Source organism: Lathamus discolor, chromosome 1 (genome assembly GCF_037157495.1).
Source record: "Lathamus discolor isolate bLatDis1 chromosome 1, bLatDis1.hap1, whole genome shotgun sequence".
Lineage (NCBI taxonomy): Eukaryota > Metazoa > Chordata > Aves > Psittaciformes > Psittacidae > Lathamus > Lathamus discolor.
Window position 1 is genome coordinate 121,624,598 of NC_088884.1, and position 25,559 is coordinate 121,650,156.

A 25,559-nucleotide genomic window follows, 5' to 3' on the forward strand; every position below is an offset into this window, starting at 1 on the left:
CACTCGTTACGTGTGTGTACTCGGCTGCTTACTACTGCGGATACACGAATCAGCGCCCGCTGTACTCGCATGGGCACTGCACGGGCCCCCCCCAGCACCGCCCCCGCCAACGCCTCCAACCTCCACACCGCAGAGCGAGGCGGGCGCTGTCCCTTTAAGCGGGCCTCCTGCGCCTTACCACGTGCTGGGGGCGGGGCAGGGAGCGCCGCGCAGCCAATGGGGGACGCTCGAGGGGCGCGGCGCGTTCGCGCACTCTGTCCCCGCTGCCGTCGCGGCTGTGCTGAGTGGTGTCGTGCCCCGTCCGGCGGGCGGGCAGCGGGCGGGCAGCGGGCAGCGCCGCCGGGCGGCCGCGGGGGGCGGGCCCGGGCCCTCGGTCAGCTGACGGGCGGCCGCCGGGAGCGGCGCAGCTGAGCGGCGCGGCGCTCCGGTCGCCTCACCTCGCTTCCCCTCGCCTCGCCTCCGCGCAATGCTGGGCGGCTCCGCGGCGGCGGGGATGCGGCCGCCGCCGCTCGCCGCCCGCTGAACCGCTGCGAGACGCGCGGTGGGGCCCCCGCCGGGCAGGACGGCGGCAGCAGCATGGCCCCTACCCTGCTCCAGAAGCTGTTCAACAAAAGGGGCGGTGGAGCGGCGGCCCCCCATGGCCGCGCTCCGGGGGAGGGGCCCGCCTTCAGGTGAGCGGCGGGGGCAGGGCGGGTCCAGGCTCGCCGGAGCGCCTGCACACGGGCCTCGGGGGCCGCCGCGAGAGCGCGGCTGAGGGTATTGCTGTCCCCTGCCGCCAGGCTGGGGGGCCGCTGCCCTCCGGGACTCCCGCCGCGAAGTTTCCGCAGGGGCTGGGGGAGCGACCCGCGAGGAGGGAGCACCCCGGGTGGTGGTGGGGCGGCTCCTTCTGCCTTTCCCCTCTGTGCATCTCTCAGCCATTTTATGTCTGAGCTGGAAGTCACGCTCGCGGTCGGGGTCGCTCAGTGGGGGACACCGGGCGGAGGCGCCAGGCCTTCTCTTACCTGGCGTTTGTACGGGATTGCTGTGGTAACTCGTGCTCAGGTCTCGCTCATCAGCGACATGGAAAAAACAAAAATGGCTTAATTGTTGTGACCTAGATACACGTGCCTAGTCTGATGACCCGCTGAGCACCGGGCACCTTCCACTGCTCTGCCTGCTCGCGATAGGGCAAATACTTAAAGGTGAGATCTAGCCACTTGCCACTTCAGGGCTTGAATATGCAGTCTTTACATAATACTGAATTATTACTGTTTTCTCAGCCCACGAGAGCAGCATTTTGGTTTGGGGCTTTGTTACTTTTAGCATCTGTTCTGCTCACAAGACCAAACTGGCTCTGGTGAGCACAGTGACCATCGCATGCGTGTCCAGTAACCTCTGTGTCTGTTTTTCTGTTTGGCATGAGTTGACGGATCTTGTGATCAGATAGTATATGGGGTTGAATTGGAATGTGGGCTTTCTAAACTGAAACTGTAAGAATGGTAAGAGAGGGAGAAGAGTGGAAATTATGTTGATCCACATAGTGCCAAGTACAAAAGATGACAATCATGGAGCCCTTTATTATTTCGAAGATGGTCTGTGTGGGCCATGGCCATATGCTTGGCCAAAGCTGGAAGATCTTGGTGAAAAATGGAGTGACAGCAAAATGGCATTAAGATATTTGGGTTATGAGGCAATTCCTCATAGTGGTAGTCACAGTGCTAGTGCTGCATTCGTATCAGAGAACAGGGCTGGTGAATTTCAGGAGGCTATAGTCTGTGTGCTGTGCTTGCTACTTTCTGTAGCACTTTCTTTGTGACTTAAATAGTCTCTTTAACTGAGAGAAAACATATTTTCCACATTTAAACTGAGTAACAATTCCTGACTAACTAACATTTTGCCTTATACTTCAAATCTTACCGAGTACTCTATATCAGAGAGCAATGCTGCAAGTTCTAGTTTTAGGATTTTCAGATTTGTCAAGGATCTCCATGAAGGCAGATTCCTTGTACAGTGTGTCGTGTCCCCCCATTAAAATCAGTAGGATTGCTCCATCTGGAGTATTTTGTGATTGTATAAATTTTCTTCTTCCCATTCCTTAGGTAAGATATTCAACACTTGGTTTTTAGTTTGAATAACATCTAATGATGTGATACTTCAAAAAACTGTGTTATAATTAAAATACTATTGTAGGAACTGATCACTATTTTTATCCCACTATTTCCCCCCTATTCCCTTGCTCTCTGGTTTGTTTGTTGGTTTGTTTTTTGGGGTTTTTTGCAAATTTATTATAGTTATTTGAAGCATTTTGCATATGCTGGGGTTTTTAACACCTGTTAATACTGTGTTAAACTTCTTCCTTATGACCTCTGAATATGTTGCAATTCTTTTTCTTTCTTGTTATGTTGATAACCTGCAGGAGCATATTTACTGGGTCTTGGAAGCTGTTCTGTAGTGTTTGTAATAGACTTTCTGTTGAACAGTAATCTCTGAATGGAGAGATGTGATTGGATTTAAGTAAAATCAAAGACTTGGTAGCTTCTGTTTAAAGCATATGCTGCTGGTCACTTTTAGAGGCTAAGTGGCAGGATCATTTTCTGATCTAATGGCAAGCTTATTTTTTTAGGGATTTTAGTCAGTTTTATTTCCTCTCTTTGGGTTAGTGAGGTCCTCCTCTACATTCAGTATGTCTTCCTGTATATAGCTCTCTTGAGTGGCCCTGTAAGACCAGTAGCAGTCTGTATCCTTGGACTTTGAATTGTTATGGAACTCTTGAAAGGTTAAGTGTATTCAAGCACCATCCTTACAATAGCAAAATTGCCAACAGTCTTTTTAGTAGATAATAACAACTCAAATAAATAAATTTGACAGCTTTTCTTGAGTATGCTGGTAGGAAGCTTTAAATTTTCCAGTCTTCCCAGGAACACCAGGAGAAATTCTGTTACAAAGGGCCATCAACCAGGCTTGAGGTTTGCCTGTAACAAGTTCTGCAGGCAGTTGTTTCGTTGCCTTCTCTGCTTTGACATCTTGACCAAATGTTGGTGCTGCTTCCTCTCTTTGGTTCTGAAGAAAACAGCAAGCTCTGAGGTTCATGTTGTTTATTGGGATTAGCTGGCACAGCCTCAAAGAGAGACATGGTGCCTATAGCTGAATGTGAAGCCACAGGAAATTGTACATGAGCATTAACATCTTAATTTGGATTAGGAGTGCTCTTTTAAAGAAAACCTCTCAATTGTCTCTGCTTACTATACTTTGGCCTATGTAGCCAAGTGGCTTCAGTATGTAAACTTGATTCCTGTTGAAATGAAATGAATGAAATAATTAGAAGGTGTGCTCCAGCTACTAATGGGCATTCAGTTCCTGGGACCAGACTACGGCTGGTCAGAAGTAATACTCCAGTGTGGTGGGTCGGGTCCTTAGCACCAAGGTAAAACCCACAGTGTGGGTGTCAGGTCCTTAGAACCAGTTAATAGGTCCTTAGCACTGTGGTTCTTGTCTTGTTGGGCTGTGTTCATATAAACACAAGCCTTATGTGCTGGGTGAGGAGAAAGTAAATATGAGGTGTAGATGTTAATATAGGGCTATTTAGATACTAGGACTTTTTACTGGCCTGCACCTCCTTCAAAATAATGAAAATATGAAGTGGTTGTAGTTAGGCTTGTAGAATATCTTAATTTTTTTTTTTTTTAAGAGAAATTTTAAACCAGCTGGAGAACAGATGGGTATTAGTGACATGATATTGTATTTGTTCTAAGCAGTTTTATACACAGATCTTCAGTTTCTGATTTAAATTACTACTGCTTTTTTGCTTCCTTTAACTGAAAATACCTATATGTGTGTTTGTGTATGTAAGTGTATAATGCACACATACAAATACATATGTATACACACACACCTTTCAACAGAGGCGTGTGGGTGACTGTAGTTCAATGTATTTCTTTGTAGCCTCTAACACTGAGAAAATCTAAAATACTTGGTCAGAAATGTGTATTTATGTGGCTAAATTCCCCTAATATTTCTTATTTCCTTATCAAATGTTACTTGCCCTACAAGATTGATATAGAGTAGTTTCTACAGGTTTTGGGGATGCTATCAGGATTATGTGCTCAGCAGAATGGTATCTATTAATGCAAAAATAAAGCATCCTACTCCCCACGAATGTTTAATTTTAGGGATTAATTAAAATATTTTATAAGCATGCAGTATCTCAAGACTAGAGTGTCTCAAGTGCTAAGCATGTATTTTACTAAGGTGCTGGGTGGTAGCTTTAAGGAAATGGATATAGGTTGCAGGTAGTTTGATTGTACTTAAATTTATAGCAGTTCTTCTGTGTCCTGGTTTCAGCTGTAACAGTTATTTTTCATTCCTAGCAGCTGGTGCAGTGCTATGTTTCTGCTTTAGTTTGAGAACAGTGCTGATAACGCACAGATGTTTTAGTTGTTGGTAAGTAATGCTTACCTGGATCAAGGACTTTTCAGTCCATGCTCTGCCAGTGAGGAGGGGCACAAGAAGCGCGGAAGGAGCAGAGACAGGACACCAGACCCAAACTAGCCAAAGAGATATTCCATACCACAGCACATCATGCCCTGTATATAAACTGGTGGAAGTTACCTGGAAGGCCCAGATCGCTGCTTGGGTCGGGCTGGCTATCGGTCAGCAGGTGGTGAGCACTTGCACTGTGCATCATTTGTGTTTTCTACATTTTCATTTTTACACTTTTTTTTCTTCCTATTATTATTATCTGTATTGTTTATTGTTGGTATTATTTCTATTATTGTGTTTTTACTTAATTTCAATTATTAAGCTGTTCTTATCCAAATCCGTGGATTTTTATATTGTTCTGATTCTTTTCCCCATCCCCCAGCATGGAAAGGAGGGGAGTGAGTGAGTGGCTGCCTGGTACTTAGTGGCTGGGTTTAAACCATGACACTGTAATTGTGTTTACCTGACTATAGAATGAGACTTCATGTCAGTGTATTTCTGAGCCTTTCAACATGAAAGATTGACATTACCCTTAAACTGAGGGCTCAGGCTTCACACTAATTTTGGTCTTTGATTTTTACTTTTTTTTTAATGACATGCCTTTATCCAGGGATGTAAGAGTGGAAAGAAATACCTTGGTTTCTGGAAGGCAGTGTTTTTACTGCTGAATGTGTAATTTCTGCTTTGCAACCTCCGATGAAATTTCTTTGGTATTGGTATGTTTAGTGAAGGAGTGTTGTAAAACAGGGAATAACTTCATTTTATATGGATTCTATAAAAAAAAAAAAAGGTTGTGTTATTTCAGCTGTGTTTGAAACTTGCAAATGGGCTGTTTCTTCAGCTTTGAGTATCAGCTGCTCCTTCTGGTGTCTATAATGGAGCGGATGTCATGTTGTAAATGCAGGATATCTATCTGGTAACAGTTTGTTAGCTTTGGTATATGAGATCATTTGTTTGGCAGCTGATACTAGTAATTCCTTTGGTCATAGCACTGAAATGCTTGGTGAGATCCTATTTGCTAAGCATTATTTCACAGCATTTATTACCAGCCTGGCAATGTTCCACCTTCTGAAAAAGGAAAGAAAGCGGTAGTGAGCTTTGAGTCTGCTTGCTTGTCAGTTATATCTTTGTTAGAATGAAACACTCCTCAGCAAATTCTTGTAGCCTAATAGGGCTTCTCTTGAGCTTCTTGCGGCTTTGTAGGCATCCACACAGCAGTAACACTACTGAGCACTCGTGCATTTTCATACATGGAAATATCATTAAACATCTGGCTGTAAACCCTTCAAAAAGTATTTGGAAGAAAAAGCATTACTTTATATGCTGTACAAAGGGCAATGTAGCCCAGGGCCAGATCTGAGCATGGGGACAGGGAAGTTGAAACAGCAAGTCTAAGCCGCATGTCTCTTCACTGACAGCTGAAGGTGAGCCTTAAGCTGCAGTGTAATACATCTGCTCTCACATTAGCCTTTCTTCAGTCAGTAAGGAGTAAGTTCTGCAGAGATTTATTGCAGTGTCAAGAAAACAGCTTAGAGAGGAAGTGATTGAAAGTATGGTAGAAACCACATTTCCAGCCTTTAGCTGTTTTTAAGGAAAACAAGCAAATTCCAAGACCTACAGCTTTTGAGCTTTACAGGAACCAGTGCCATTCTTCTGTTTAAGTTGTTTGGATTTTCCCTCCCCTACACATTTCTGCACTTCTGTCACTGAACAACCTGTTGGTTTCCTCTAGCTTTGCTTTGGGACTAACTCATTCTCTCTTAAAATTGCAAGAGACACCCATTTGCCTTCCCATATGGCTTAAAAAAAACTGTGTGGAAATGCATAAGCTATTGATGTGTGCTGAGAAGGATGGACGTACTTTGGTTATTAATTCCATTAAAAGATACCTTCTTGTTTGATCAAATTGGTTTTGCCAGGGGGGTATCTTATTTCTGTTTTACAAGTAACTTCTCCATGTGGCATAACCAGCTAGAAGTGTTATTTCCCCACACATCTAACATTTAAATTGTTGCGCAGTTGGATAGCAGGTGCTTGTTTCCTTATACTTGGGGTAGTTTTGCCATTTACATGTCCAGAGCTGGGTGAGTACTCTACAGTGTACTACGCTCAGTAGAAAGTGATTTGGGAATAGTAGTGACAGAAAGTCTTGGAGCTGCCTTCCCTTGTCAGAAGCACATCTTGAAGCAGAATACACTCTAAAGCAGTGATGCTAATGCTATAGGAAAATACTTGTCTGTTGACATAAATGGATTGATGTGAGAAAATAGAGCTGCTTGGGGCTGAAAAGTATGGACATTCATTCATAAAAGCGTAATTCATAGACAGACTTTTTAAAAGCTGATGCAGAGCTGTAGTCAGTAGAGGTTGGCTTCATACAAACTTATGTAAACTTTGTAACTTAGGTGGGCTTATTTGAAGTAGCAGAATAGCTTTATTAGAACTTGAGAAGAAAGAAGGGTGGAAGAGGTTTGACAAAAAAGCTGTAATCATTGTCAAAATAGGATGACATGATGACTGTTGTGGGATGTAGGTGTTTTAGTACATGGTAGTGGCCTTTATCTGTAGCTTTGGTCTGAACAGTGAGTAACAACAAGCTAAAAGCCCAGAGAGCGTAGATGTGACAACATAGCTGGGGTCAAAGGGGCTAGAAAATGCAGTAATTGTTTTCATAAAGGCAGTTTATTACTGGTTCTGGCATTTCAGTAATATTGAAGCTGCTGTGAGGACTTTTGTGAACACAATTCTTTGGATTAATACTGACTACATATGCTGCAAAGCTTGGTGACATACCCTTTCCTTTAGGTATTCCTGCTGACACTGACAATTGTGTGCTTTCATCTGTAATCTACTTTGCATCTTAGTGATGTTCAGGCATGGTTTCTGAAGAGTCAATTTTAGAGCCATGTGTTTTATATTTGTCAACAGTTGTTTCTACCAAGTACACTCTTGATGTAAGAGCACGCTGTTGTCTTGCATGCTGCTAGACAGTGTTGCAAGAAGAATGTTCTTATGCTACTCTAATTATCAGTATTTGCTATGTGAAGGTTTCCATGGGTACAATTGTTAGGCAGAAGATGAGGAATGAAGTTCTGTAGGATGGTGGTTAACAGGCTTGCTAGAGAGAGTAAGTGCGAAAAGGAGGACTTTGAATTGGGTACCTCTTGTATGAGGACAGCAGATGTCTGCACCTTTGCATGCACTTTGCGCAGTGTCAGATTATTACCGATCTGACTAACAGGCATGGACGTGGCTGTTCACCTTTGCCTGTCATGAATCAGCTCCTCTGTGTGCTCTGCCTCTACTTGTTAATCTGCAGGCTGGCTCAGGTGGTTCTCCGTCCTACTTTCTCCTTGCCTTAACTGTGCTTGCTGCCTTTCTTGCCTCACTCCGTTTGCCCTATTTGTATGCATTTGTTGCTCAAATACTGTAGTAGTGTCATTTTCCTGTATTCAAGATTGAGGTCACAAGACAATCTCCTGTGCAGGCTGCAAGACAAAGCATTCTTCTGAGGCACCGAGAGGACTAGCTTAGAAGTTTCATTAATGGTGCCTGTGCCTTCCCCACTACAATTAGGGCAAATATGGGTGGTTTTGTTCCTTTATTTTTATTTTTTTTTCTCCTTACCCAAATTTGTGTTATCAGTCAGCACGCTTCCTGGATATTGGTGAGATTCTTTGAATTGCACAGATAAATGAGCATGAGGGCTTTACATCACACTTGCTGCTGCTAAAACTGACTCATGATTTTCCTTCCGTAGACTGTGCTGAAGTGAAACTTGAGCCATGTGTGATGTAATTGCTGAATCAGTGTGGAGCTTTCTCTGCAGCTTGCTCTCAGGGCCCTGCAATGCACTTCAACTTTTCTCCTTCAAGGTGCTCACTGGAGTTTCACACGTGCTCATGAAATCAGCTGTTTAAAGTAAACAATTTGAGAATATTTACTTTTCTAACAGAGGTGCTAACAGGCTGAATTTGGTATTAAGGCTTTCAGATTTCTAATTTGAACACTCTAGTATTTTATAATTAAGTCGGGAAGATTCTGACAGTAACTCTTAGATTTTATTGTTAGTAAATTTACTGACTTCTATGAAAGAAAACTGGCTTGAATGAACTCAGTACTCTAGATTCTGAGTCTTTGCGCTGAATTCTGAGTCTTTGCGCTGAATTCTGAGTCTTTGCGCTGAATTCTGAGTCTTTGCGCTGAATTCTGAGTCTGGATATTATCCAACACCTGAAATTGCTCAGCTTTTGGGGCTGGGTCTCTGAATGCACAGAAAATCTGAGCAGAGTCCATTAGAAGACGGTTTTGAAGGAAACCACAGAGAGCATGATCTGCAAACTGGTAAATACATAGTTATAAGCAGGTTATTCTTAAATTGATATTCTTTCTCCTAATGTGGATCACCTTACAGATCTTAGTATAATGTTGTAATGTTAAAGCCCTTTGTGATCTGAGAAAGACTGTTACTGAAGTTTTTAAAAATATGCAGCTCAAAGGAATTAGTTTATGTTCAGACAAATTTTTGTGTCTTCTGTTCTGTGTGGACGCAAGAGCTCGTTCGGCTATTGCTAATCAGTTGAGTGCTCGTATCTGTCATCTCTTCTTGCCTTTCCTTTCATGTTCCCACAAAATGACCTAAAATCTTCATATTGAACCCTCAGTTCCCTAACTTGCAGTCTAAAATGTGTTGTGATTCTTGTGACAAATCCTACTACAAGAAAGGTCATGGGTCTTCTGCTTCTGAAATCCTGGCTTGCTTAACATGACTGAGTTAAACAAGCTGAGCAGAGACCTGTTAACCTGCTGGAAAGGAAGATTGGTAACTTCTACTGCAGGCAACAAGGAAGGAGCATATTAAGTGTAGAAACCAGTTTCCTCAACTGTACAGCAGTGGGGTTTGTGTGTGTTAAGGCTCTTGTCTTGGCAGATGGCAGCAATGGTGCAAAATGCTATTGCATTCTCCTATGCTTTGCTGAAATTGGTTATTGGCTGGACGTTTGTCACTTCCATGATAGTGCTGATAGAGCAGAGTGTTTGAGCCTTTCTTGTTCATGTGTTTGTAAAGGTACAGAACCAGCTCTTGCAGTAGTTTGTGTGAAGCTGTCAGGTTGCATGCTGAAATGGTTACAGAGGGCTCATGTGTTCTTGTCCTCAGCTGTGTTGAGGCAGTTGGAATAAAGAGCTGTGAATTGATAACCAGTTCACTTGGCAGACAACTGTAGTGACATGCATCTGAGTTCTTACTTAATCTTGGCTTTTAGCCTGGAGGAAGGTTGCTCTCACATGATAGCTGGTTGAAGCAGCTTCAGGAGTGCCAACCTCTGCCTTACCAACTGTTAGAAGAGTTTCTAAATCACTTCAAGTTAGAATTGGATAAATTAACCATCTCTGATTAGAAAAATATTTTACATCTGGCTATAGATATAAAGCATGCTTGCTGAGCGCTAGATGTTCTCCCATATGCTTCCAAGTTCTAGAGTGGATAAATAACACCTGATATGTTGGCCATCCACTGTGGATTAGATCAGACTACAGCTTCGTTTGGGTACTAAACTTCTTGTGTTCAGAAGTTCCTGTGTTCAGGCTTACAGACAGGAATGTTAGGGTGTGCTTTTGAATGGAACTAGGAAAATAATGTGTATTTAAAAACTAGCTTTTTTTTGTGACTTGGTGACACATGGTTGCTATAAAATGCCTATGTATAGCTGAACTGGATAATGGGTCCAGGAGTAGGTATGCAATGGGGAGGAAAATGAGAACAAAACATTGTTTTTTGTAGCAGACATGTTTTTTTTCGGAATAATCAGTTAACTCATTGAACCTCTGTACAAATTGATATGACATCTGCCTGATTTCTTTGTTTTTAAGCAAAATCAGCCTGGGTGGAATGTCAAATATAACTTTAATCTCTGAATTAAACTTTGTTTAGCGCTTAAATAATTGCATATTTGTATTGAAATCTGATGTTGGAATGTGAACTAGAAATCTAATTGAAGCAATGGCTTTACGTTTGCATTATGGAAGCATTAAAAGTTGGATAGAGTATAGACTTCATTTGAGTTGTATCCTTGGGGCCTGTTTTGACTAGAAAGGAAAGTGAGAGTTTTGTTTGTTTTTTAATGAAGTTGACCTGAATCTGTAATTAAGAAGACTTCCAGTGAGTCTGCTCTGGTAGATTTCATTGCGGAAGAGAGTCGGGTCTATTATAAATTCTTATGCAGTGTTTTACTGGGGAACATGGAAAGAACTTCTTCACCAATTCTTACCTTCTCATGAGGAAGACGGTTCCTAATTTGTCTAAACAGATAATTGCTACATAAACTTGCTGACTGACATTTTAGTTTGTTTCTATCACTGAATCTTCAGTGTGTGAAGCATTTTTCCTATTGCATGACAAGGTTGCAACTGGCTCTTTTTCTGTGACTTTTATTGTCCAGGTATTTCATGATTGCTGGACTGCTGCTTGGCAGCCAAATCTTGGCATGTTACTGGGTGTGGTCAACTGTAATTATGTATAAACCTGGCTGTGTAAACTTTTAGGTCTAATAAAATACCAGTATTTGTTAGAAAATGTTTAGGATCTTATGCGAGCAGTTAGAGCGGTTGGCCTGCTTTAGGGAGGAGGCTATTTCGTAACTTAATGACTATTTAGGCATTCAAAGTCCTATGTAATTGCTGGTAAACAGAGCATAACTCTCTTGCTTAGTGTCTTGCAGCAAGATTAGGTTTGCCCATGCCAGTCAGCTGCAGGACTGTGGTTTGGTTGGTTGGTTTTGTATGTAGTCTTTCTCACTGAGAAGTTATTATGGTATGAGTGATCTAATTATGCTGATCTTCCGTATGGGGTCCTGAGACATGGCTCTTCTTTCTCCTTCCAATGATACTTGAAAATAATGTATGTAAGCCTTCAAGGTTCGGTGCAAGTTACTGGAAAGCTACCTTCCATGCTATATATCAGAGAGGGTTAAGGAAAGCGTTTTGAATGGAATAGACAAATTATCATAACAGCAAGAGGAACAAAACATATTTTTGGCTATAACTGGTGAAAAATGCCGGAGCTGATGTTATGTCCGTTTGTTATCTCTTCATTCAATCTAAGTCAGGATTTCCTGGCATTCATCTAGACAGAGGCAATGGACTTTGCTGTTAATGCTATAGCAGCATTTGGGTGATCAAGCATGGCTTCTTGTGTATGTGTTCTTTACCATATCCTTGCCAGTTGGATAAATCAGTAAATTTTCACAAATATTCAATGTACGTAGCTTTCCTTCATTCCCTTCCTGAATATTGCAGACTGCCTTTTCAATAACAGTCACTATTTTGAGCGAATCAGAAAATGTCTTGTTTTTACAGCAGCTTAACATAACATTGGTAAGTCCTTCGTAACTGGTTATGTTAGGTGGTCAAAAAATCCTGGGCCACTTCAGCTCTGAGCACTGCTAGAGAGCCACATCTGATGTGTTTGATTTCACATATTATGAATATGGAAGGATGCACATAGAACCAGATAATTTTCAGTCTGTTTTACTGAAGTCATGCTGCTGAATACGCACTTCAGAGTTAGTTACAACTGGCCCTCTCTGAAGCACTTTCTCATAAAAGACAGGCATGGGGTCCCTGGGTAGCGTTTGCCTCTAGCCCTGCTTGAGAGCATTCTCCTGTGCTGTGGGAGTGCGTGTTCAGAACAAGGGTGAGGAGGGGATTTGCAATGCCCTCTACATCCCTGGAGGGAGTACCCTAAACTTACTTGACTGTAGAGGTTGAGAGAGAATGCCATATCCTCTGAAGTTTACAAAGCTCTCCTGTGAACGTAGCCTTTTCATAGCAGGAGTGGAGGAAATATGTCAAGAAATTGTTTGTGTTAATGTATGGGTGGTTTTAGTTACTTTGAGAGAAGATATTTGTGTGTCTTTCAGCAAAAGCTTATTTTCCAGTTAACTATAAAAAAAAAAATGGGGGAGATGTTGAACACCAAATGTTGTTCTTATGTCTGTAAATATATGTAAATGCCAACTGACATAATATCTAATCAATAATATTGGAGTTTGTAATTTTTAATTTTCATGTTTGAAACTGCTCCTTTGAAAAGAAGCTTGTCAGCTGCATATGGACTTTTTCTTATTAAATAATAATAAAAAAAAATAGGGCTTTAGAGAAGATGGAGAAGGAACAGGAAAGAGCAGGTAACCAAACCCATGCCTTAGGATACCGCCCCTAAGGTGTGGTGGTGATGTCTGTGCTGGCCTGCTCATTTACGCAGGAACCGAGATCCATCAGTACTTTCATACAGCTTTGAAATGCAGTAGTATTACAGATACTACATTTTGCTTGTGTTATTGGTCAAAATTCTTCAGATGTGCAACATGTGGTTCTTCCTTCTGTTCAAGGGAAGGTGGGGAAATGCAGAGGCAGTAAAGCTGGTAGGATAAAAGATTTCTATTCATCTCACTTTCTGGCCGAGGCAGTTCTCAGACGTGCCTTGGCAGTGTCTGTATTTAGTAGCTGTGCTCCTGGATGCTGGCCCAGTCACATGGTGCTGCTGGAACAAGTGACATGGGAATGATGCATTCAAGCTGAGGCCCGGCATTGCTGCCAAAGGAGGTGGGGTGGCCCTGCTGGCCAGGCGGCCTGCACCCCGGCGCTTTGCAGAGATGCTGGACCAAGCGCCGCGGCTGCTGCCGTTTGGCTCAGCCTGTTTGGCTCCAGTGGAAGCTGGAAGTTGGTTACAGGAGATGCCTTTAAAAAGATAAACAGGGAAAAAAACAACTGCAAACACCAAAGCCTGAGGAGAGCTAAATTAATAAGTAAACCTTCAGTTCTTTAAAATTACAAAGATGAGTGCTATGAGAAAATTTCTGCAACATGTTTGACTTAATTTAGATGAATTGAGCTCTCCTAGCTGTTAGGAGCTGTTGGGGGTTCAGGGGGAAAGTGGGATGGAAGGGGAAAAGTTCATTGAGACTAAACAAGGCTTTCTGTACTGAGGAAAGGATGAGGTGGTGGATCTAGGGTACTAACATAATTGCACACTTCACCTTTCTTTTTTCAAAGTCCTAATTTAACAAAAATAAACACACTTTTCTTAATGGTAAAACACAAATATATGCAAATTTTTGTGCAGTTACTACTCTTGAGCTGTTCTCAGTGCTAATGAGGAATTCAGTTTCTGGGGCTAGCAACTGAGAGCACTGTCTTTGTGCTGTTTATGGTGCTACTTCAAACACTTTTTTATTAAACACTGTTTTACATTATCGCTGAGACACTGTATGAAACCAGCTCCCAAACTTCTGACTTGTAGATAAGCCAATGAACAATGAATCCAACCTTACAACAGTTGACTGAGTTGTGAAACACTAGTTTAATAGGTTGCTCTTGATGTTTGAGGAAAGCTGATGTGTGCGGTTTAAGGTGACTTTAACTTGTATAGATCTGTTTGTTTGCCTCTCTCAGGTGCATGTGGTTTTTGTGGTCTTTTTTTTTTTTTTTTTTGTGCATGTGTGTGGTGGTATTGCTTTCTAGCAACAAAGAGGATGAAAAAACGCTTCCAACCTTGCAAAAATCCGGTATATTTTCCTTCCCTAAACAGGGGGTTTGTGGAATTCTAACTTTTCAGTGAACAGAAGTATCCAACATTGTTTTGCTTGTCATACAGTAACATACAGAATTATCTTAAAAAAAATAAATAAGACTTTTTTCTGTGATCTGAAATAAATAACTTTATTTTACTTTGCCAGAACTCTTTCAGAAAAACTGGATTGAGAGAAGTGCTGCAAATAACATGTTCCTTCACTTGTTGCATGACTAATCTGCAATGTATCCCGCCTAACTTGTGTGAAACTAGTAACTATGTATCATGCTTGAACAAGGTGGTTCATCTGAGGTTAATAGTTCTTTACCATATTAGGACTACTTTAAACAATTGTGGAAAAAGAATGTGGTGTGGCATTAGCACAACTCTTCCATATCCAAGGTCTTAGGAGGAGCAATGCCGGTTAAACGCTTCAAACTGGGACGAAGGAATGGAACCCACATCTTCTACATAAGCTATTCAACAGACTAAAGAGGGAAATTTGTCATTAAGCTATCCAAAATAGATTCCACTTCACCTTTAAACATGTGTTTTGGCACTCATTCTGAATGTCTGGGTTGAAGGCATTTTTTGTGTATCAGTTTTGCTAAGTGTGTTTTGCAAAAACAAATGCTCATTGAAACAGCAGGTATGATTCAAACTTTGTCTTCCTATGCTTCTGTAGCCTGCTTCTAAAAGCTGTTTGGAAAATAAAACCATACAGGGGGGCTCTGCAAGTGTTCTGTTAGATGTGAAAACAGTGCTTTATTGGACAGCTGTAACTTATATAGAAAATTAGTCTTAATTAGCAAAGTCCATAATATATATTTCCTCTTCCCCCACCCCACATTTTCTTCCTGAAGTATTACCTTAAGTTGAAATAATTTCAGCAATTGTCTTGCAGTGGAGATGAAGGGCAGGAAATGACCTACAAACAAGAGCAGGTGACATGCTGTCACATAGCCTAGAAAAAGTGATTGAACTCTGCTTCCCAGAGGATTGTATCTGGAGAGCAGGACACTTTCTTCCATTTTCTCTATTACCTACTTCTTGGACTCAGGGTGTTTGGGGTGTTTTCTATGTGTGGGTGCACACTTGCTTTTTATTGTTGTTTTCTTGTTTGTTTGTTTTCCAGAATCTGTTTTGTGGGTTTTCAGTGGTAATTCCCCAGGTATTTTGGGATTTACAGTATTCCGCAGATGACTTCATCTACAGATGAGGCAGTGTTGTGAAACACGTCTATTTAGTGAGTTTACAGGAGTTCCCAGTCCTAGTGTATAATGTGAATCCGATACTGTGGTCATTTAACTGAATGTTTCAGGATTTTGTTTTGGTGGTTTCTGGGTTGGGTTTTTTTCTGTTTGGGGGAAAGACAGGACTAAGTAAAGGCTTTCAGTTGCTGATCTTAGTCCTAAGTCTAGGAACCTGGCTATTAGCGATGTGTTTCATTTGCACTTCAAAGGTGACTGGGAACACTGATGTTTAAAGTAGTTCTCCTCAGTGAGGTGAAGGGTAGGAGTCACCCTCTCCTAGATCGTTTGGATAACTTGAGAACAGGCCAGAGCTTTTCACTTGTTTCCCTTGCTTGTGGGGAGGAGTGATTGTGATCTAGTACTTGTCATTACTCTCGGAATTGAAACTGAGCTTTTTTTATTGTTATATTCCTGTGGGCTTCCCTTTGCAGCTGAACAAGTTGTTCAACCTAACCTTGCTCTAGTTTTCTGCTTGACTTTTGTCCAGTGTTTAGAGGTTGAGGTTTACTGAGATTACAAAATCCTTTTAAGAAGGGTGCTGTGCCATTTAGCAGGTAGCACGTAGCACTGGGTTTTGAAATCTGTGTTTTCTAACTCTACTGCTCTATTCCTGGGTGACCATTAGCGAAGTTATTTTCCCTTTTTAATCTGGAAGGGAAGTAACGCTACGGCTGTCATATTAAAATGTCTAGAATTTTACTGGTAAGGGGGAAGCTGTGTAAAACATGAATTATGAGCAGACATGTATGCATAACTTTTTTTTTTTTAAAGCGGGGATGGGAAGAAGGCTTTGTTCTGCAGTGGAATTACCCAAGCCTGAACAAAATGTCAGCTTACTTCGTTCTATTTAAAAACTTGTATTTTCTTGGTCAGGAATATTTTATTAGATGTTTTTGTCATAGTTACTGCCATTAAATTGTTTTAATAAGGACATGACTATAAATTCTCATCAACCAGCTTGATGTCTGTGACAGACTTCTTTTGGTTGCTTTTTTACCTTCTACTTTAAAAAAAAAAAATACTTTTCCAAATAGTAGCTTCAGGTTCTTGGCCAAGTGTAAATACTGTTTGCCCTTAAAAGTAAAAGCATTACAGCACAGGGTACCTAGTGTGCTTCTTGGTGTTCGTCATTTCTTTAAACTGATAACCATATGGCGATGATGGCAGATGCTTATTTACTCCTAAGCTATATGAGGTTGCTAGGGGTTGTCAGATGACACTTGCTCACATGAGGGCCATTAACAGGGTGTTGTAGCTGGTGTTAGAACAACCTTGCAACTAAGGGCGAGTCACTGCAAAAGCAACTATGCCTTTTTTTTTTTTTTTTTAGGAGGCCATATGGTTCAGTCTTGTGACTACATAATTGCCAGCTACCTAAATCACATACCAGGAAACAAACATAGTTAAAGTCAATATTAGCTGTTGTATCTGCTACAGCTTTGAGCCAGGCTTGGTAGGAAAAACCCTAACAGCAGCAAGAGCAAGTCTACGGTGGCTTTTGAAACTTGAAAGTCATGTCTACTCCTCTGTCTGGAATAATCACAGCAGTACGTTAGCTACAGCTGTCTTCCGCATTAATGGCTTATAGAATATCTGAAGATCTCTTTGCATTTTTTTCTCGTAACAGGAATTGCAGCAGACTGTGCTTTTGTATAGGGAAGAAAGCCGATGATAAATTACCATTGTTAATGGTTGATCTATAGTAAAGAAATCTGCTTGAGACTGTGTCTCTTCAGTGGGTATTTAGTTTCTTTGAGGGACCTTTACAAGAAGATTTGTAGCAAAAGAAAATGTGTGGGGGTACACCAAAAGCTACAAATGGCACAGAGGGACAGATAGAAAAAGCAAGAAACAACAGCGATGTACAACTTGGAAATTATTTCTCTTGTACCAATTTGGATGAAAGGATTAGAAAATCTTTGAGAGACCGAAGTGTCAGCTGTGTGAGCAAAGTGACTAGATTGCTGCAAGACAGGTATGGATGTGACTTTTTCAATATATATAATTTTTGACAGAGAATGGATGTTTTTAGTTGATGTTAGATTTATGATCATGTGCCTGAAAGACTCTTTTGTAAATAATTGGTAAAGTTCTGTTAGAAGCTCATTCTTGATTGTGACGGTGACTGAAACTCCAGAAAGATTCCACTGTTATTTGAAACTCAGTCTGTGTTCCTGACTCTGATATATAAGATTTATGTATATGCAAACTGAGGCTTGAAGGATAATTGCCTTTCTTTTCAGTTAAGGCTAAATAATCTTGCCTTCTCTTTCTAGCTTTCTAATTGGTTTTTCTTATTTTTTTGCCACCTCCTGTGTTAGTGGGTCAAGTAATAACAGTGCACAGAGCAGACAGGAGAGAATGCTGTGAAGTGGGGGCAAAATATAGAGGGGAACCCTCTGCTTTACTTGTAAATGACCTCTAGATCAAACATTACATTAATCTGGAGTATGAGTAGTGATTCTTTGACTTCTGTGACATCTTTTTCATATGTGTAGCAGCATATCTCCAATGTCCAAGTGTCTTCTGCTACATAACTGTGTTGAAAATATGGTTCAGGGGAGTTTTTTCCAAATTCAAACACCCAGGGGTGTTAGAATTAATATTCTACATTCAGGATTCCCCATGTAAGAAGCAGAAGAATATAGACAGATAACTAAGGATATAGATATGTTTAAATTTTTTCTTTATTTATTTCTCTAGCCTATAGATGTTGCACTGAGGTTGTGAGTGGTTAGTAATTTTCAAACATGTTTTAAGGTCAGCTGAAGTAGGTTTTGAATATAAATTAATAGGTCACCCTTCAGTTATTGCATGCCTGCTGATTGCTATAAAGGTGAACCAGAAGCTTCTTTTGTAGAGATCAGGATTTGGAGATCTATATTAACTGAAAATACTAATTCAGGGCAGAATAGGGCAAATATTTTGTGACTTTTTACCACAAATAAATGACTCTGCTTCCCCCTAAGTAAGAGAAATCTCCTTGCCTCTGTCTTGTAACTGTAATGGAAAAAATGCTGGACAAGCCAAAGGAAAGTAGCTTATGTGCCATTTAAGAGAAAATAAAGCATGCCTAAGCTTAATATGAAATTCAGGGAGAAAACTTGGGGTATCTGTAAGCTGTTCTGGACTTGTGGCTTTCTTTAAATAAATATGTAATAATAAAAAAATTATCTGTCCTGTTTTAGTATCCTTAGACCTGGTTTTCCTGTTGTATGAACGCAAACAGCTTGATTTTACGTACTTTTTTGATTTGATGTTTGTTCAGTTCTAGCATCTTCCATGTGCAGGAAAGATCCACTCTGAAGGTGAGGTTAGATAAGCTGAGCTGGGCAAACAGACTGCTGATGCAGAAGGGAGTAATTGCATTGCCACCTCTTTCTTTTCTTTCTGGCATCATGCCGTTGTCCTTTTTCCCCTTCTGTTGCCTTGGCCTTTCCAATCCTTCTTGAACTGGCTTCCGTTAGGGAGTCAGTTCAACGTACTGAGCAGGCAGAAAATTGACTTGGGGGCAAGAAAACTCAATTAACATTCTAACTAGCCTCAATACTTATTTGAAATGCATAGGGAATATTTTCTTTGTGGCCTTTTCTAAATGTATATAGCTCCACGGATGAAGTGAGTTAGTGTAACTCATGCTGCCACCAAGAGGTGGAGGTTCCATTGCCTTCTACTTCCTTCCTTTGTTCAGCTACATTTCTGATCTAATTGTGCTGGGACAGACTTCTGCTGCAGCAGAGAGTTTGGTTAGTTCACAGAAGAGTCCTGCTGGACTCTTGCCAGAGCAGATGTGTAACAGGAAGGGTCACATAGTTACAAGAAGGAGGGAAAGCGTATGTTTTTGTGGTCAAATAAGAAAACATTATGTTTGGTCAAAATAGCCACATTTAATCTGAAATACGAACATCTGCACCAGCTCATATTAATTTGAGCTATTTTTTTAAGAATATGAAGGACTTGGCATTACTAAATAAGCAAGAAGCTGATATGGAGATAAGTAATGGTTTAGGGTTTTGTTTTTTGTGAAAGTAGAGCTGACCAATGAAGTCAGTGTCCTGACTGTATTCTCCAACACTGCTTCTAGGAGACGATCCCACTGTCTGTATTTTGGGGCTGTATGTTACGTAAGCTGGCTTAAACATTAAAGGGCATAGTACTGTGAGTAGTGCTCATTGACTTTTGTGGCAGGGAAAAACATCCCAGTCATCTGACTAGTCTTGGGCCTTGTGCTAGACTCCATGTGGAAGTAATGGGACTAGGCTTATATGGCAATATGAATTGCCTATAGGTATACCTGATCTTATCAAATGCGGTTTTAGTAGGATGGGTCTCTTCTGTAAGGACTGCTGCAAGAGCTGCATATGTGTTCTGGATAATTCAAAGCCTGAAAGGAAAGGCTTAATTAAAGCATGTTTGATATTTTGTTAGCACTGTAAGAAGCATTATCTGAAGTTACTTCCCTAGATTTGGTCTATTAGTCACACAAAGCTTTTTATGATAGATTTATGTAACTTCTCTAGCTTGTTGCTGTCTGGTACTAGAATCTGTTTGAAGTTCTGAAAGATTACCGCAGTCTTTAATTCCAACATGCTGTGTGGGAAAGGCATCTCAGCAGGTTACATTGAATTCTACTTCAGTGTTTGTTATAACAGGGGAACTGGATTTTATACAGAGATTGGCACCACACAAGCAACATGAAATTTGCGTTAGTACAGAATGTGGCAGTTCACCTGTTCATAACAAAACCTAAATTTATGCAACAGAAGTACCGAGCATACTTTTAGCATTGTGGGCTGATGCAGGGCTGAATTGTCTCAATATGTGCCTAAAATGAATCTTTCTCAGTTAAGGTTTGCAGTCCTGCATTTTGAACTATAGATCTTGCTGTGCTAGTCCTGGAGATAAATAGGGCTTAGTTCTTGCATGCTATTTGAGGCCATAGAGACTTTTCTTTGTTGTTGAAAGGAGTGAAGACCTGTGACCTTTTTAAGAAAGCAGCATGGGTACTTCAGGTATTGTCTATTATAGAAAGTGTGTAATTAAATAGATAGCTGTATAACTGAAGAGGGATCAGTATCTGGTGCTGAAGAGCATCAGGTTCATGTGGCAGACTAGAACAAAATCTATTGATGGCTCTGACTTCTCTTGCATTCTGTATAACTGGATTTTGTAAGAGCTTTGCACAGGCAGTGGGCTGAGAAGCTAGTAACAGACTCTTTAAAACAGATGGTGTAGTTGCAGCTCTCTGTATATGTGAGGTGTGTAGGATCTTTGTTGGGCAACTATCAACAATGGTATCAGGTCTGATCTCATGCAGGTTAACTTAAGACTGTGACTCCCTTTGAAAGGGAAGACTTGAAAAGAAATCTGCCTGGCACTCCTAGAATTTTGGAGTTAATGTGCTACACATCAACAAGTTTCCTCACTGTTGATGACAAAACAGCCTTTAGCATCATTCTATGTTATGGCTTTGATGTGTACTGAACCCTTGTATATTATGCACATAGAGTATACTTGTATCAGAGTACCTTACAGTAGAGATTGTTATCTAGCTTATTCTGTCCCAAGGTATTTAAAAATAGAATAGAACCTTCTGGCTTGATGAGGTCTTACAGCTTTGAAAAATTTGAAAAATTTAGGCTTATTTTTCTTTATGGCTATGTAGAAGGGAGAGTTGATGTCTGAAATGCATGATGAAGCACAAAGAAGAAAGAAAGCTGGCTTTACTTATAATTATTTTAAATTTGCAAGTCTCTAAGTGTGCTCCTAAAGCAGTTGCCCATGGTTACCTTACTGACTTTAGCAGGAGTTTATGGTGTTTACTTTCCTATTGATTTATGGCTATTAACAGAGCATGGAATAAGAGAAATAGCTTCAGAAATTCTTGTCTTTCAGCTGTATAGAGTTTTTATGCTCTTCCCTCAGTTCTCTACCTGGCTTCTTTGTAGGGCATAGTTTGGGAAAATTCCAAAATGAAACATCCTTTTGGTTGGGACATCAGTGTGACCTTGACTGAAGTCTTTTAGGCAATTTGTTCAGCCAACAACTATTAATAACAGTTGTACTCTTACCCCCTAGATGTGGCGCATTCAGGTCAGGGATGAGGCAATACGAGTGCTGTGTGGCACTGCTTTGTGCAGTAGTAGGTTTCTTCCATTCATTCCAACTTTTCAGCTACATACCATGAAAAGCAGATTCTATAGCTGAACCTGAGGGCCAGGCAGGCTTCCGTGCTCTAATGTGCAGTCTGACTCCCTGTGGAATTAGGAAATAAAGTCTCTTGCCATTACAGCAGTGATCAGGTCTGCCTCTCAGCCTCCTGCAGTAATGCACGGAAGCAAGTTTTGTGCCATGGTGTATATCTGAGGATGGAGAAGGTTCTGGCTTGAGAGAGTTGGCTTGCTTCAGGTTGAATCTCAGTGGTTATCTTGGCTTCACTTATTAATGAGTTTAGTCATAATTACAGATCAAGCCTTGGTAATCCATGATTGCTCTGTGAACCCTAAAACATCCCTAAAAGAAACCTAAGAAAGGAAAAATAATGGAACAACAGAAACCTTGTCTTTCGGTTACAAGAATTAAACTTCGGAAGATCGTAACTTAAACTGACAGGAATAGATCAAAAGGAATTTGTCTTATGTTTTTTAGATGACAGAAGGATGAGGGAGGGTGTAAGCCTTGAGCTTGTGAAAGGCTATAGTAGAGAGGACGGTAATCCGTTGTTCTTCATTGCCACTGAGCAAATTGCACAAAATAGTACACCTGCCTTGCAATGAGGATGCTCCAGATTTTGAAGAAAGGTTGAATAAAAACTGGTCTGGCTGTGCCTGTCTATATATCAGTGACACTGGGCTGAGATGCTCCTTTGAGTTCCGTTTTGGTTGGAGTTCTGTGATTACAGTCCGATTCTTGCAAAGGCTGAGTAAAAGATGTATTTGTTGAATACCTGTTTGTTCACTTAAAATTGTGTGCTTACTTTGCAGGCTTATTTAATATCTTGTGTTTATAACCTGCAGCTGGTCCACTTCAGAGTTTGACTTGAATGAAATCCGCCTGATAGTTTACCAAGACTGTGAGAGGAGAGGCAGACAGGTTTTATTTGATTCCAAAGCAGTCCGCAAAATTGATGAGGCTGTTGTTCAGGTATGAAATGCTAATTTTTCATTTGTCCTACTGCTCTTTTCTTTCCCTTCACAGAAGCAGGAATTTTAATATGACAATGTGAACTTCTTAATCTTACTTGTGATCTTTCACTTGATGTCAATTCTGCGACAGCTGCAACCATAGTGTGTTAGATTCCAAAAAGCCTTTGAACACATACTTGGTATTTATAATACAAATCTGAACCTTGTGATATCGTGTTAAGACTTAGATCTGATTTGCTTTCAACCAAATCAGTCTATGCCCCTCTAAACTGAGTATTTCCTTAGCCTTTTTAATGTCAACTAGGATTGCTATTTTTGTTGCTAGCCCTGGTTGTGCAGTCCCATTGTTCAAGTGATGTTCATCATGTCTCTAAGTGTGCTTGTCTTCCCCTGGTGTTCTGATTATTAAATTTGTTAGCTTTTTGTGAATTCAGATAGTTTCACTTTGGCTAACCATGCTGTAATGTGTAAGACTGATGCATGGCAATATATGGCCATGTGAGTTTTGCTGACACATGTAGAAGCAAGAGTGTCAAGATGCAGATTCTTTGTGCTGTACTTATTTGATTTTAAGACAAGTAAAACATTGGTATTTTCTGTTTTGTGGTTGTTTGTTGGTTTTTGTTTTCTACTAGCTCTTTATCTTTTACCTTGAATTATTTTGATTTGGTTGTTTTGAAACCTTTGTACAAGCAGCAACTTCAGCCTGTTAGACTAGCATGGTTTATTGTAGAATCACTATCTACATAACAAATAACTGTGACTTGTAGAAATTCTTTATGAAGGTGCTTAAAACCCAGCAATCTCTATTTCAGTCACAGTGCAAATATGCCATTGTGCTAAATCCGTAAGATTGAGCATCATCAGCTGATGACTGATCATCTGCTTAAGAGGGTAAATGGGTCAGAGTGGTCTGTTAATCTTGCTCCCACTCTCCTCCCCCTCCACCCCAAATCAGGGGTGTTTTGTACCTTAAAGTTGGTTTAAAACGTGACATGTGAGGAAGAAATATATTTCTGGCTTCATTTAAATATTCAAATTATTTCTCTTGCTTGAATACCTTACAAGTTAATGACAAAATGTTCTATCAGAAACTGTATGCAACACTAACATAGAACCTTCCTCATAACACGTGATAAGGGCTACAATATCTTTTCTAGCCAGACAGTAATCTAGGTGCTCATTTAAAACAGCCAAAGCACTTTGAAAAGCATGCAAACACACAGATGTTACAAGTGATCTTGAATGTTGGCTATTTGTCTGGTATGTTATCAAACAGCAAGCCTAAGACTAGATTCATTTAAATTTAAGAAGTCAAGATTGGTCACAAGCTCAGTCCTGTTAAAAGAATGTGTGTATGTACGTATATATTGTGCATTTATCCATTTTAGTGGTGGACTTGGCAGCCCTGGGGTAGTGGTTGGATTTTATGATCTTGGAGGTCTCGCTGAACCTAGAATCAACCTAGTTGATTCTATGATTTTCCTGGAATACAGTAAAACTTATTCACATTAAGTATTTAAATAGATTGTTTGGCTTTAAAGTATACAGTAAACTTACCTTGAGGAGCTAACAGGTCTGTATTCCATTTAACCATATGTTTGTTTAATATACTGAATTTCTTTTCAGTGTTTTTGATCTAATTTCCAGTTCTTTCTGTAGATGGTGTATGTCAGACCACTTTTTTTAGGCATTTTTTTTCAATAGCTCATTAAACATGTGACTACTGACACTGGTGCATTTCTAAACCCCTAATGACAGTCACATTGGGATTAGATAAGCAATAGCACATGAATACTATTCCTGGAAAAAAATGCACAAAAGGAGTGCAAATATAAGATAAAATGTAGACATCAGGATTTTACTTTTTTAACATGCTAGTAGGCTTATTTTTAAATGGGTAAAGGAGCTTGACTTATTTATATGTCAATTTTTAAAATGACTGATCATCTATTCTGCTTTTCTTGGCTTGCTTTTCCTCTTCTGCATCTTTTTTTTTTTGCTCATGTCAGCATCTTGTCATCATGACTTAGTATTCTAAAACTACGTTTATTGTGCTGTAGTGTTCATCTTAAAAATCAGTCTTGTGGAATATCGGATTTTACTTTTATTTCCATTTAATTTCCTGTTATCGTTCCTTTCTTACCTTGCTGAGCCAAAATACATGATGTAAATTTAGCTATTGAGCTTTTTACTAGCAGCTAGTTTATTACTATTTCTTTTACTTGCTTGCTTGCTTTTCTGTAAGCTGTCTACATGTACCTTGCTAACATTTGAAAAAAATGTTATAGATCCATGCTGATGCATGTTCCTGTTGAATTAAAGCTATGCTGGTACAAAACGAGACTTAGAAAAATACATTTCATTTTGATGTGCAGCGAGTGAATGAATGTTCAAGGCCAGGTTGGATGAAGCCTTGTGTGGGATGGTTTAGTGAGAGGTGTCCCTGTCCATGGCAGGGGGGTTGGAACTAGATGATCTTGAGGTCCTTTCCAACCCTAACCATTCTATGATTCTATGATTCTCTGAAATATATATTAACTCAGGGATTTTGAATTTCTTAAGTGTGAGAGGGAAGCTTTCTAAGACTTTCTAAGCAATTTTCATTGCTGCAAGGTCATAGTTTGCTCCCTTCATATAAATCATTTCAAGTGCTTGTGAGAAGTGTGTTCAAATATTGTGGTGCTTTTAAGAGACATCTAATGGACATTCAGATTGAAAAGAAAAAAAACAGCTGTCAAAGGAAACAAACTCTCATTGGGTTTTGTTCAACAGAACTGTTAAGAAAACTCCAGTGCCTTATGAAACATGTACAAATAGCATTAATATAATTTCTGAGACTTCCTTTACACCTTTCTGTTGTTAAAGCAACATCTTAAGACTGACTTGGGGGTAAGCTTGAGTTAAAGAGCTGGATTTAAGCATTTGCTTGCATATTTTCTTCTTTAAACAAAGGTTTAACAAGTAGACTTTATAACCAGGAACTTGTACCAAATGGTGCTTTACTCACCCCTTGTTTGTGCTTGTTGTTCTTCTGTTTAAGAAATTTGCTAATCACTTGAGCAGCAAAAGTTATATGCAATTTCAGTGATTAATTGTGCAAATGATTACAGAAATCAGTTTGTAAGCAAT

The 25,559-nt window shown here is 40.3% G+C and overlaps 1 protein-coding gene across 8 annotated transcripts in view; it reads left to right on the forward strand.

The window, feature by feature from the left end:
- The first annotated feature begins 412 nt into the window (after positions 1-412).
- Positions 413-25,559, forward strand: part of FNIP2 (folliculin interacting protein 2) — a 51,146-nt gene continuing 25,999 nt past the window's right edge. For 2 of the 8 annotated variants that reach the window (XM_065693619.1, XM_065693645.1), the window contains exons 1-2: positions 413-671; positions 22,299-22,425. In XM_065693619.1, the coding sequence (XP_065549691.1) occupies positions 577-671; positions 22,299-22,425 (222 nt within the window). In that variant the 5' untranslated portion in view covers positions 413-576. Of the gene's footprint in view, positions 672-1,124; positions 1,182-16,875; positions 17,258-22,298; positions 22,426-25,559 lie in introns of those variants that run through there. The other 6 variants (XR_010615772.1, XM_065693635.1, XM_065693655.1 and 3 more) reach the window with 5 other exon arrangements.